Source organism: Lepisma saccharinum, chromosome 22 (assembly GCF_977018435.1).
Source record: "Lepisma saccharinum chromosome 22, izLepSacc3.1, whole genome shotgun sequence".
Taxonomy (NCBI): domain Eukaryota; kingdom Metazoa; phylum Arthropoda; class Insecta; order Zygentoma; family Lepismatidae; genus Lepisma; species Lepisma saccharinum.
The window spans coordinates 45522160-45534173 of NC_139250.1; the positions used below are offsets into that span (position 1 = coordinate 45522160).

General features: G+C 38.8%; 1 protein-coding gene across 1 annotated transcript in view; it reads right to left on the reverse strand.

Moving 5' to 3' along the window:
* The window catches only part of Ggamma30A (guanine nucleotide-binding protein subunit gamma-e), a 135627-nt gene extending 132829 nt beyond the window's left edge, over nucleotides 1-2798 (reverse strand). Inside the window, exon 1 of the mRNA XM_083143514.1 lies at nucleotides 2662-2798. Within this exon, the coding sequence (XP_082999640.1) occupies nucleotides 2662-2750 (89 nt within the window). The 5' untranslated portion in view covers nucleotides 2751-2798. The remainder of the gene's footprint in view (nucleotides 1-2661) is intronic.
* Nucleotides 2799-12014: the final 9216 nt, after the last annotated feature.

The window sequence follows — 12014 nt, forward strand, 5'->3', positions numbered from 1 at the left end:
ACACACACATTCCAGCACGCCGTGAAAAAGCATATTGGGAGACAGTGGCGGCGATTGGGTTGCAAAACTGGGGGGCAAGAACAGTTTACTTTCCCTAGGTAAATAAGGTTTAGCATAGTGCGTGGGCAAAAGTGGAAAAAAGTGGGGTCAAATGCCCCCCTCGCCCCCTTAATCGCCGCCAATTTCAGAGGGCTGTCAACCCTCATAAGCAGCCGCCATCTAAAGGTGAAAAATTGGGGGAGGGTAGAACAACTAAAAATGAATATGTCTATACATTAGAACTTATTATAAAAGATGTTTAATCCTGCTATTGAAGTAAAATTAATTACCACTGTATACCCGGTGGAGGAACATAGTGGTTCGGATCCTACTTTAAATTGTAGGTCCAGTCCCGATTAGCCTTACTGTGCATAAAATGGACTTAAACACAAAATCAATCAAAAAACACTGTAGACAATTTAAATTAGATATTTGTAAGATTTCAGGGAGGCTTCTGCCCCTGAGCCCTCCCCCTGGCTAAGCGCCTGGCTTCACACATTCGTAATATCAGCATTTTGTAGAGGTGATGTAATCATCACCACGCTCCAGCTGCCTTTACCACTATGGATTCCACGGAGGCATAATGCGGAAAAAATTCCGACCTTAGACACCTACCCGGGAAATAACAATAATAAGGGTAGTAATAATCAAAAAAGAAAGGAATCACCCACGGAAGGACAACTTGATGCTCATGTTGATCAAGTGCAAAAATCAATAATACACCTTATTCAGAAAGAAATAAAACAAATATTACCCCTGACAGGTCGAACTAACCAAGCTTTGTATGCTAACCGTTTGGCTGTTTTAGTCTTGCAACAAGTTCTCAATCTCTGAAAAAAAATGTTAAATTTATCCCATAACATTACACGAAGTGCCCCTTGAATTTTAACTCATTATTTTGCGAAAGTTTATTCAAAGTCACGATTGGCGGGATTTCCTGATATTCGCGGAGCAGTCACACCACGATGCCAAGATTCCGGGGTTCAAATCCTTGGTAACGCATGGATTAGAATAATGAGTAAAAACTGACATGAGAAAAAATAAAGTGACAGGGGAGACTACCCGCTTAGTGTCGCTCTAGTCCTGCAGCGGAACCCAATAGACTTGATGGTTTCCTGTATCTTTAACAACCCTGTTGAAAAGTCAAATTGCTACTTGTGGCTATGGTAACAAAAAAACAAAAGAACAACAACAACAGAATGAGGAATCCACTCTCCTCTTCCGGCCAACTATATAGTTATGGAATTTGTGGAGGGGCATTGTCACCACGAAGGTGACGGTGGGATCTAGCCTTTGGTTCTGCCAAAAGAAGGACAGAGGCAGAGAACGAAACCCCACACAAAGTAGGGAGGTGGCAGTATGGAGATAAAGAAATGGAGAATGGTAATGGAAAGAGGAAGAGAGATTGACTGATTTATTTTACTTCGTTTTTCTGCCTCTGTTGGCTAATCGCGACGACGAGGATGAGTGATATGATGAAGGGAAAGTCACAAGGCGCATCCATTCGCAGGTCGGGATTCGAACCAGAGAGCCCTGGCGTCGTAACGGGCTGTAGGAATCACTCCGCTACGGATATCGGCAGAGGCAGAAAGAGGAATGTACAACGAAAGCAAGAAGGAGATTGAGAAACAAAAGGAAAAGGAGAGAAGCAGCATTCCCTCTTTTCTTTATCTCTAGAGAGAGAGAGAGAGAGAGAGATGGAGAATTAGGGAGACAGAGAGAACATTTTCTCCTTTCCTTCTTCCTTCCGGAGTGTGTATTGGTTCTTTCTCTCTCTCTCTCTCTCTCTCTCTCTCTCTCTCTCTCTCTCTCTCTCTCTCTCTCTCTCCCCCCTCCCTTAAAGATCTAAGAAAGAAAGAAAGAAATAGAGTAATGGAGTGAAAGAGAGAGAAGAAAATGAGAGAAGGGGAGACAAAATAGGAAACAAAATAGAGAGAGAGAGAGAATGGGTGTGAAAAAAAGAATCTTTTTAACATCATAATTTGCTCCAATAGTCAAATTTTGCATGCAGAGAATGCAAAACTATAGGAGAATGTAAACAACACATAGATTACACGTAAACCCGTGTAGACACACCGCAGTTCGTTCATGTAGTGCACGTGTCACTTTTATCGTATCGATTTCTCAAACACAACTTACACAGGAGGACCCCACCTTGAAACGTAAGACCGAGCGCTATCTTTTCACATACTTTTTCTCCCTGGTGCTATATCAGAGAGAAAGAATTACTGCAAATGTCATACCGGCTTATGATTTCCCTTGGTGGCAATTGTCGCGATGCGCGCGCATACCAGATCCCTGCATTGATATATACGTGCATTCAGACAAGCACAAGGGAACGAACACACGAGACGAAATAGACTGGTTTATGAGTGAAACTGGTGCCGGAACACTTCGTATCGCTCGCTTTTCAAGTGTGTAGGCCCGACGGAAGGCAGATATAAATATTATAAGCAGCCAAACCCTGAAGGTACTGCCCGAGGAGTTTCGATCGTGCTTTCAATGATTCACTCCGGTAGAACGAAACGTCAAGAGAGAGAAAAAACTGTTTCGTGGCGATTTAGAATCGAGTCCAAGGCGCAAACTGCAACAATAAGAATAATAAGAGAACAATGTACTTACGCAGCAATGCTCTTCGACAATGGCCACCTTTCCATTGTTGCCTGGTACTTCATATTTTCGATTTGTTTTTTTAACGCGTCCTTATCCATGTCGTTCGGTCCTGTTCACCCGTATCGACTAAAGCAGAAAGCTGTCTGGAATCGCGCACGCGCACTGGAGACGTTTCGTTGGCAGAACGTCACGCCTCCTTTGATGACGTCATGCTGCACGGTTACGTCATAGGGACCCAGCGAAGCAAATCTATTTTGTCTTCTGTATTGTAAAAGCTTCGGATCTTGATACCTTTTATTATTGTTGTTGTTTCTTAACCTGGATATGTCAAGAGGCGGAAAATTGTTTCATTCCACGCTGCTGTCGCGAATCTTGCTGCAAGAACGCACGACTACGATTTGGGAGAGGTGGAAACTGGAAGCCATGTCAAACAGTGGCGTACCAAAGATGATTTGATGGGTCGCATTTTCCTTGGTGCAGCGACGGCAACTGCCAGGGGCGCCTCCATGAGCAGGGCCAAAACCTTAATTTTGATTACACAAGCATGTTCTAAAAAGAGTTGTTGCAAACAAAATATTTCGTATTGGAAACAATAACACGTGATGGAAGCACGGACGTCCAGAAGGGAGGAGAAACCTAAGAAGTATATATCTCACTCATAATTTAATTTCAGTCTCACAGTAATTTATATTAATTATCATAAGGGTTGAAGGAACATGATAATTTCGTAGTGAAGCAGTGTTTTGGGGGGCATCAGTATTATGGGGGAAAATATGCCTCCTTTGCTCCCCCTGGGAAAAATTACCTCGCTTGCCCCTCCCTGGAAAAAAATCCTGCGGATGTCCGTGGATAGAAGGAAAAAAAGTTTTGAAATAGAATGAAAGATAGCAGCACAAGACGAAAAAAATTAAATAAATTGTTGGAGGATAAGTAACTATTTTGTGAGAGCAAGCATGTGATAAAAAATGTAGAAAAGATAAACTTATTGTGTAGAAATAGATAAAGTATGTAAAGAAAAATGGAAGTGGTTCTAATTATTCACTAGTCAATTAATAGGTATGCATAAAGAAGTATTTGAGGAAGTGAAATTTAAGTGCAAAGATTTTACATATGTCGGCTGTCTATATAATGGTCCTAAGTTTCGGTCGAAAATCCATTCAATCCTATTTCTCATCTTTAGGAGATTATCTTGAATAGAGCAGTTAGGAATGATAATGCCTTGCTGTGCTGTTTGTTCTTTCTTTTTTTTACTTTTGAATCTAACACACCTACTTCTTATTACATACCTATTACTACTCATTTCTTTCAATTTTGACATAACTCAGAGTGTTTCAAAAGTCACGCAATAAAACTGTGATGGCTTATAACATGAAAAACATAAGCTATATTTACTCCGGATTTCCTTCATTATAAAGCATTCATTGAGATATTTTTCAATGCTTAACATTATCAGTTTACCCCAAATAGAAAATTCTATAAATTAATAAACGGCGTCAAAAAATGTCCAGAATGCCACCTTTTGGTTAGAAAAGTATGCAAATTAGACATCTGATGACTGATGCCATATTAATCTGTCACGTGCGACCAATATTGGTCATGTGCAGCATTTGATGGAATTGGGACTGGCGATTGGACGGGTTATGCCATTCTAGGTGCATATCACCTTAGCTGGCAACACTAGCAGTCGAAATTTTGCCAACAGACGCAGGTAACATGTGCTTAAATGTGTTCCTCTTTTAATGTAATGGATCAAGTTTCACATCCATATAATACTACAGGTAAAATTATTGTTTTGTATATTTTTAACATCTAGTTTCTTAGATATAATACGAGATGATAAAAGTTTTTGAAGAGAAAAAGTAACATGCATTTCCTGAATTATGTCTGCTTTTTATTTCCTATTTTACATAATTTTCATTACAAGTACTTGAATTTGAAAACTGATTCAAACGAGTTGTTATCAATAATTAAATTTTTATTATTACCTGACACTTGGTTTCGGCCTGTAAGCCTAACTGCCTAACCTATATCTTTAGCTGTTTAAAAATATTTTAACATTTTTCGTAATTGTATTTATTTCATCCCCTAATAAGTCTACATCATCTGCATATGCTAATAACTGAGTTACGCCGTTTAATTTTAGTCGTTCATTTGTTTCTTTTATCTTCCTAAAAGCATATTCTAAGGCATAATTAAATAGCAATGGAGATATGTCTTAACCCATATAAATACTTACACGAATTTTATTTCTGTTTCATTATTGCATACTTTTATCAAATTGACAAGCTTCTTAGGGATTTGATTTGATTTGATTTGCTTCATTTTACTTCGCCTTTTGTGCCACTTTGGCTAATTTGCGAAGATGGAGATGAGTGATGACATGATGAAATTGATGAATGGACACTCACAAACATCCATGCCCAGGCCAGGATTCGAACCCGGGACCCCTGGCGTCGTAGCGCGATGTGCTAACCACTCCGCCTTCTTAGGTATTCCAAACTATACTAATATGTTATATAATTTATCCCTTTTAACAGATTCATATGCTATTTTTTGAATCAATGATGGACATTTTGATTATACAACTTTTTCTCAAGTGTCTGTCTGATGTGAAAAATTTGATCTATAGTTGATATGTTACGTTTAAATCCACATTGATAATCGCCTATAAATTTCAGTTATATTAGTAGTGATGCAGTTCTATATTATGTAAGCTTCTATACTAATTTGTCTTGTACTACATGAAATTATTGTTACTTCCTTGTGTAAAAAGAAACAGGATAATGTGCATAAAAACACGTAACATAGTTTGAACGCAGATAAATCCCAACCATCGACGATTATGGAAGCACTTCAATGTCGGAATTCTACGTAGATGTTTGTTTTCCTTGAACACATTTGTGTGGCGCTCATTAGCACTTTAACAGAAGCAACATGCTCATGTAAATTTCGTAATTAGCAATCCGCCGGCCATGTTAGCTATGGAGTGCGAATGCTCATTGAATGAGAACAATGTGAGGAAGCCATTACGAGCAGGTGCTTGTAGCTTGGAGGTTTTGTACAATGGCAATCAAACATTAACCAAGCCACGTAACAAAATTCCTGGACATTGACTTGCTTTTACGGTTATCGAATGATCTCCTTCGCTTGAACTTTCTGTCTTGCTCTTGTACTCGTTTTCCTTTTCTATATCTCACTGATTTGTCAGTGTCCTGTCTTTTAGTGTGGTATTTTATCACTTGATTTCTTGTTCTTCTTGCGACCAGTGGCGTGCCCAGGATTTTTGAAGTGGGGAGTTACGTATACTTTCTTTAGTAGTCAACCTCATTTTACCATATTTTCCTGCCTTTGACGTTCTTTTTTTAGGAATAGTGGGCCAAAGGGGAGGGTGGCTATGACATCCACAAACATGGGCGACCGCTTTGGACTATATTTCACTAGAGGCTCCTATTGATATTACTAGACTGGTAGACACTTTATGGTATTTTAAGGCAACAACAGTGTTTATTAGTTATGCCCTATTACCATCTCCGATATTAACAATACCAGTGACATCGGAAATATATCGTAGACTATGTAAATTGGAACAACCAAAGTGTAAAATTATTGAGCAAAATCCCAGAATGAATTGGAGGGAAATATAGAATAATATTCAGGCTCCATCTTACATCACAAATCCGATCAGCATGGTATATAATTGTCCACCAAAAATTAATCACTGGAGAGAGACTCTATGATCTTAAATTAATATATACACCAATGTGTGCTACATGTAATGTAACTGATAGTTTAGTCAATAGACTGAGTGAATGCCAAATAATACAAACATCATGGCTCTATAAGGAAACTTGTGAGTACCATTTGTCGAACATCAGTGTATAACATCTCTGTAGATATTCTTTTATATCCAGCTTTTGCCTATTACCCAAAAACAAAACGTAAAAGTGTACAATGGCTCCTAGGACACTATGCCTACTTCCTATCGACATATCGGCAACAAGATTTTAATATACAATTTGTAAATTACCTCCATCAAGAATACCACAGGATACCTCACTGTAAAAGAAATAGATTGTATGCTAATTTTCTTACTGTAATGTTCACTTGCCCAATGAGTTGAAATGTAAATTGCAAATAGATGTAATAAAAAAAAAGTGGTTAGCACATCGCGCTGCGACGCCAAGGGTCTCGGGTTCGAATCCCGCGCGGTTGGTTATTTGTGAATGTCCATTCATAAATTTCATCATTTCATCACTCATCCCCATCTTCGGAAATTAGCCAAGAGGCACAAAACGCGAAGTAAAATAAACTAAATCAATAAACAATAAACAACAATAAAAATTATCCAAGAGTATAAGAAGAGACGAACTTTATGTCCGACTAGCTTGATCTTTTGGTCAGATGCTAAGTAGCTGGGGCGATGATGAACTTTCGAATCGCGTTTCTATGTTCCGTGGCAGGGTGTGAAATCATTGAAGAAGATGAGGAAATAAAGATCTTAATTAACATACACACAAATACAGTACATATATGACATTCAAATGTATTATGTTACTAGCTGTTTACCCGGCGTTGCCCGGGTATTTATATATCCCAATCTTGTATTAGACAGGAAAATAATGAATTCTAACTACAGTGTAAAATGTAACTAATTTTAAATGTGATCGTGAATGTCACCAATTAGCTTAGCGACTCCGAAAACTATGGATTCGACACTAATCTAGGTCATTTGTGGCATTTTATTTTTCACCCCCTCTCACCTCCCATGTCGATAGGTGATGAACTTGGAGTTGAACCGCATTGGGAGTGTCACGAAAACTATGGATTCCATTCGCAACACAGCCTGAATGTTAGACAACCCGATAAACACTATCGTTGTGCGGATTGCATATAGTCGCGGATGTCTGTTTGTGCGGAATTTAATATCGGTGGCTCTCGATTATTTTTACATGTCACGCCTTCCCACCCCACCCCTAGGTGTGCTAAGGGTGTCTTACCCCTACAGTATTTATTTCCAGATTGCAAGTGAAACGCGTACCAAGTTTGGTTGAAATTGCTCCAGGCGTTCGAGAGTTATGCCGGAACAAACAATTTACATCCATTTTTATTATATATAGAAGATTGCATGTAAAAGTATTGAAGTGATTTTTTTTGTAATGAATGAATGAAGTGATTGATTTTACTTCGCGTTTTTGCCACTTTTGTGTCCCATGGAGGATTATACTGGCCATGAGTCCACTCGCCAGAGCCTCGTTAGTCTGCAAAATGCAGTCCAGGGTGTACTATGTGGAAGTGAGGTTCACATTTGGGTGTCTTGATAAAGTGTCAAACCTTACATCTCTACATATACAAGTAAATTACTGTTTATTAAAATATACATATCATTAATTATATAACAAGGAATTCATTTGTTACTAATTTCTTTATCAACTGATTAAAAATATCATTAAGTTACAAAATAATTGAAATGGTTTCTTATGTGCAAACCTTGGTTTAGTTTCTGCTTTATATTAATATAAATCAATTAGATGCCATTCAGTGGCGGCGATTGGGTTCCGAAACTGAGGAGGTAAAAATAGTATATTTCCCTTTGTAGGTAAGGTTTAGCATGGTGCGGGATCAAAAGTGGCGAAAAGTGGGGGCAACCGCCCACCCTCGCCCCCCTAATCGCCGCCACTGCCGGCCCATACTTTTATGTGTCTTGCATTCTTGTTTTACTTATATTGTGCATATATATTACAATTGATGTACAAGGTGGTCCAAAAGTGTGGAAACACCTGAATGAAAATTGAATGGCATGATATTTCCAAAAACTAACATTGCGGGTTTGTAATAGGGGTGGGGGAAAATGTTATAGGGCATATGACGATGACGGCTGCCATCTTGAAATCCGCCATCTTGAATGCAACTTTAAAAGTTCAAATGGAAACCATGTCGTGTAATACCTCATTTCAATAGGAAATTTTCTCACGAGTTCAAAGGTGTGCATATCTTTGCTCTAGCACCAACAGGGACGAAGTTATTAACGTTTTTATGCTTGCTTTATCGTTGCAGATGACGTAACACAGCATGGGTCTTACGCAGGCAGAACGCATTGAGATCGTGTTGATCTCAGGCGAACGAAGCACGAGGGTGATTGCAGACGATTTTAACCACCGTCACCCAGATAGGGTCCCCATCCATTATGGTACCGTGAGTAAAGTGCTTGCAAAATTTCGTGAAACCGGGACTGTGGCTGACAAACCAAAATCACGATGGCGTCCCTCCTCATTACGGAAATTGTGTTCGTCAGTACCTGGATGTGCAGTTTCCCAACACTTGGATTGGACGACGAGGTGCTGTGGAGTGGCCACCACGTTCCCCAGACCTCACTCAGCTGGATTTCTACCTGTGGGGACATGTCAAGGCCATCGTTTACTCCGAGAAAAATTGAGATATTGTTCACCTTAAGCAAGGCATCATTGACGCATGTGCCAGCATTACTGCAGACACTTTACGCAGGGTTTTGCACGAATGGGTATCAAGACTGGCTTTAACTGTGGAACGTGTTAATGACGAACACAATTTCCGTAATGAGGAGGGACGCCATCGTGATTTTGGTTTGTCAGCCACAGTCCCGGTTTCACGAAATTTTGCAAGCACTTTACTGACGGTACCATAATGGATGGGGACCCTATCTGGGTGACGTTGTTATAATCGTCTGCAATCGCTCTCGTGCTTCGTTCGCCTGAGATCAACACGATCTCAATGCGTTCTGCCTGCGTGAGACCCATGCTGTGTTACGTCACCTGCAACGATAAAGCAAGCATAAAAACGTTAATAACTTCGTCCCTGTTGGTGCTAGAGCAAAATCATACACACCGTTGAACTCGTGAGAAAATTTCCTATTGAAATGAGGTATTACACGACATGGTTTCCATTTGAACTTTTAAAGTTGCATTCAAGATGGCGGATTTCAAGATGGCAGCCGTCATCGTCATATGCCCTATAACATTTTCCCCCACCCCTATTACAAACCCGCAATGTTAGTTTTTGGAAATATCATGCCATTCATTTTTTATTCAGGTGTTTCCACACTTTTGGACCACCCTGTAGATCTGTTAAACAGAGACACAGAGAGGAGAGGGGGATAGAGAGAACGTATGCAAGTATCAAAAACATACACACACACACACACACACATACACACACACACACACACACACAAGCATATACAGTAAAACATTGTTAATCCGAACTCCGATAAGCCGGTCTTCGCTTAATTTGGACAGAAAAAAAAGCAGAATGCAAGGTTTTAAGTGTGGCTAGAAGTGAACAATCGCATTCGTCGTACGTACTGCATTGTATGTACAGTTTTGCTTTACATTTTACTGTATTGTATAGTGTATTTAGGCCTATGCCCTTTAAATGCACCATAATAAACGTGTTTTGTTGCTATAAACGGAGTTTTAATGCACTTTCTACTGTTCTTTTAGGTTATTTCAGTTAATCGGAGTTTCGTTAAACCGGTCAACTTATCCCCCCATTAGTCCGGATTAACGAGGTTTTACTGTATTTTCTTTCGTTCTTTGAGTGTGTTTTCGATACTATTCTTAGGAAATTACATTTAAGTCAAAAATAATCCTTGTTGTTATAATAAAAAGCCCCCCTGCTAATTTCGTGGTGGTGGAAAAGTTTAAGGACAAGATTCTCGCCCTTGTTCACCGTCTCCCAGTATTTCACCAGTCATGTCCCCATGCTTTACCATGAAACCAACTACGTTCACAGAGTACACTTTTTTGGATTCAATTCGAAGTTTGATAGATACGTCAACTATTAAATACACATATTGGTGCAATTTCAAACTGTTCTCAATTCCTAAATCCCATTGTAAATAACTTTTTTTTTTTTTAACCCTTCGTGTGTGTAAAGGGGAGGCACACAGAAAGGTTAGCATATTAATTAATTAACAGCGAACACCAGAGCTGGTTGGCTACAGGGATAGGTTGAAACAACTGCGTTAGTGTGAAAACCAGTGCCAGAATCAGAATGTAAAATCTCGTGTGAGATGTGCAATTTATTATTTAGTGTCGTATTTAGTTATGACCAGCTTCTCATTGTACGTCCTATAAAATTATTTACTTAAGAAATATTGTTCTTTAAAGTAGGACACAAGGCTTACAACTAAAGTTGGTCCTTTAACCTAGCAGAAATATAGTACCATTAGTTACTGTAGAACATTGTTGACTTAAGCTAATGTCATTGCAGTTCATTTCGTTTCGAAAATTTCCATTGTTTCTTGCGGAAATCTCTGAGTTACTGTTAATGGAATCACCTCGCAAATCTGTATTGGTCGGATTTTGAAATCTTCTATTTCTGTTGTATCTAGGTGTATCTCTACTGTTACCATTATTAGCGTTCCTTTGAGTGGTTGTTCTTCGATTCCTATTACTAACGTGCAAACTTCGATCGTTACTTCTATAGCTCTCTTGGTTAGCTCCAGATTGCCTATAGTTGGTTCTATAAGTCCTAACAGGTGGTTGAAACACAGATCTCACTGAAGGTACAATTTGTGTAGACAAATCACTGCAATATTTATTTTCTACAGACACTTGTCTCACAAACTGTCTTCATTTCCCGAACTTATTCGAGTTGTACTCTGCGTCCATATAATCACCAGGATGTGACAAAGATTTGGTTTGATAACTTGAATATAAATCTATTGTCCTGAGTTTCTGTGTTAATTGTTAAAGGTTGGAAATTTTGTGACAACCTATATTCTTAGAAACTGTTTCTGGTAATTGCTTTAGAATTACTCTTATTGTTTCAGCTTGGTTAGACTTTCTTACAAGGTTGCAATAAGATGAATATAACTTCAATACATATTCTTCTAATGATAAACCAAATGATGTATTGTGTATTGCGAGAACGCAAAACTTCCAGTTGGCTTCCTAACAAATCATTCAAAGCAAATTGTTCAAGAAACTTGCACACAAAATCATCATATGATGAGAAATTCCGTCTTTCACTATTGAACCAATACGCTGCTGTATTGTACAAACATTTGTGAATAACTTGCAGGCGATATTGAGAAGATACACCAATCAAATTTAACATTGTTGTCAGCTGATCTATAAACTCACTAGCTGATTGCTTCGAGACGTCACCTCCAAAGCGTGGTAACTGGCTTAGTTCATTTACACCAATAACTTTACCCGTGCATTCTCCAAATGGGTTTCCTGAAAAAAATATTTGTATTAAATTTTGCACACCCAGGTTTACAAAACCTGTTTGATCCAAAATTCGGAGACTCAGAATTTCTAGAAGCAATGTTAATTTGATCATTCAAAACGTCATTTCTGGGAATGTATTTTTGGTTACGA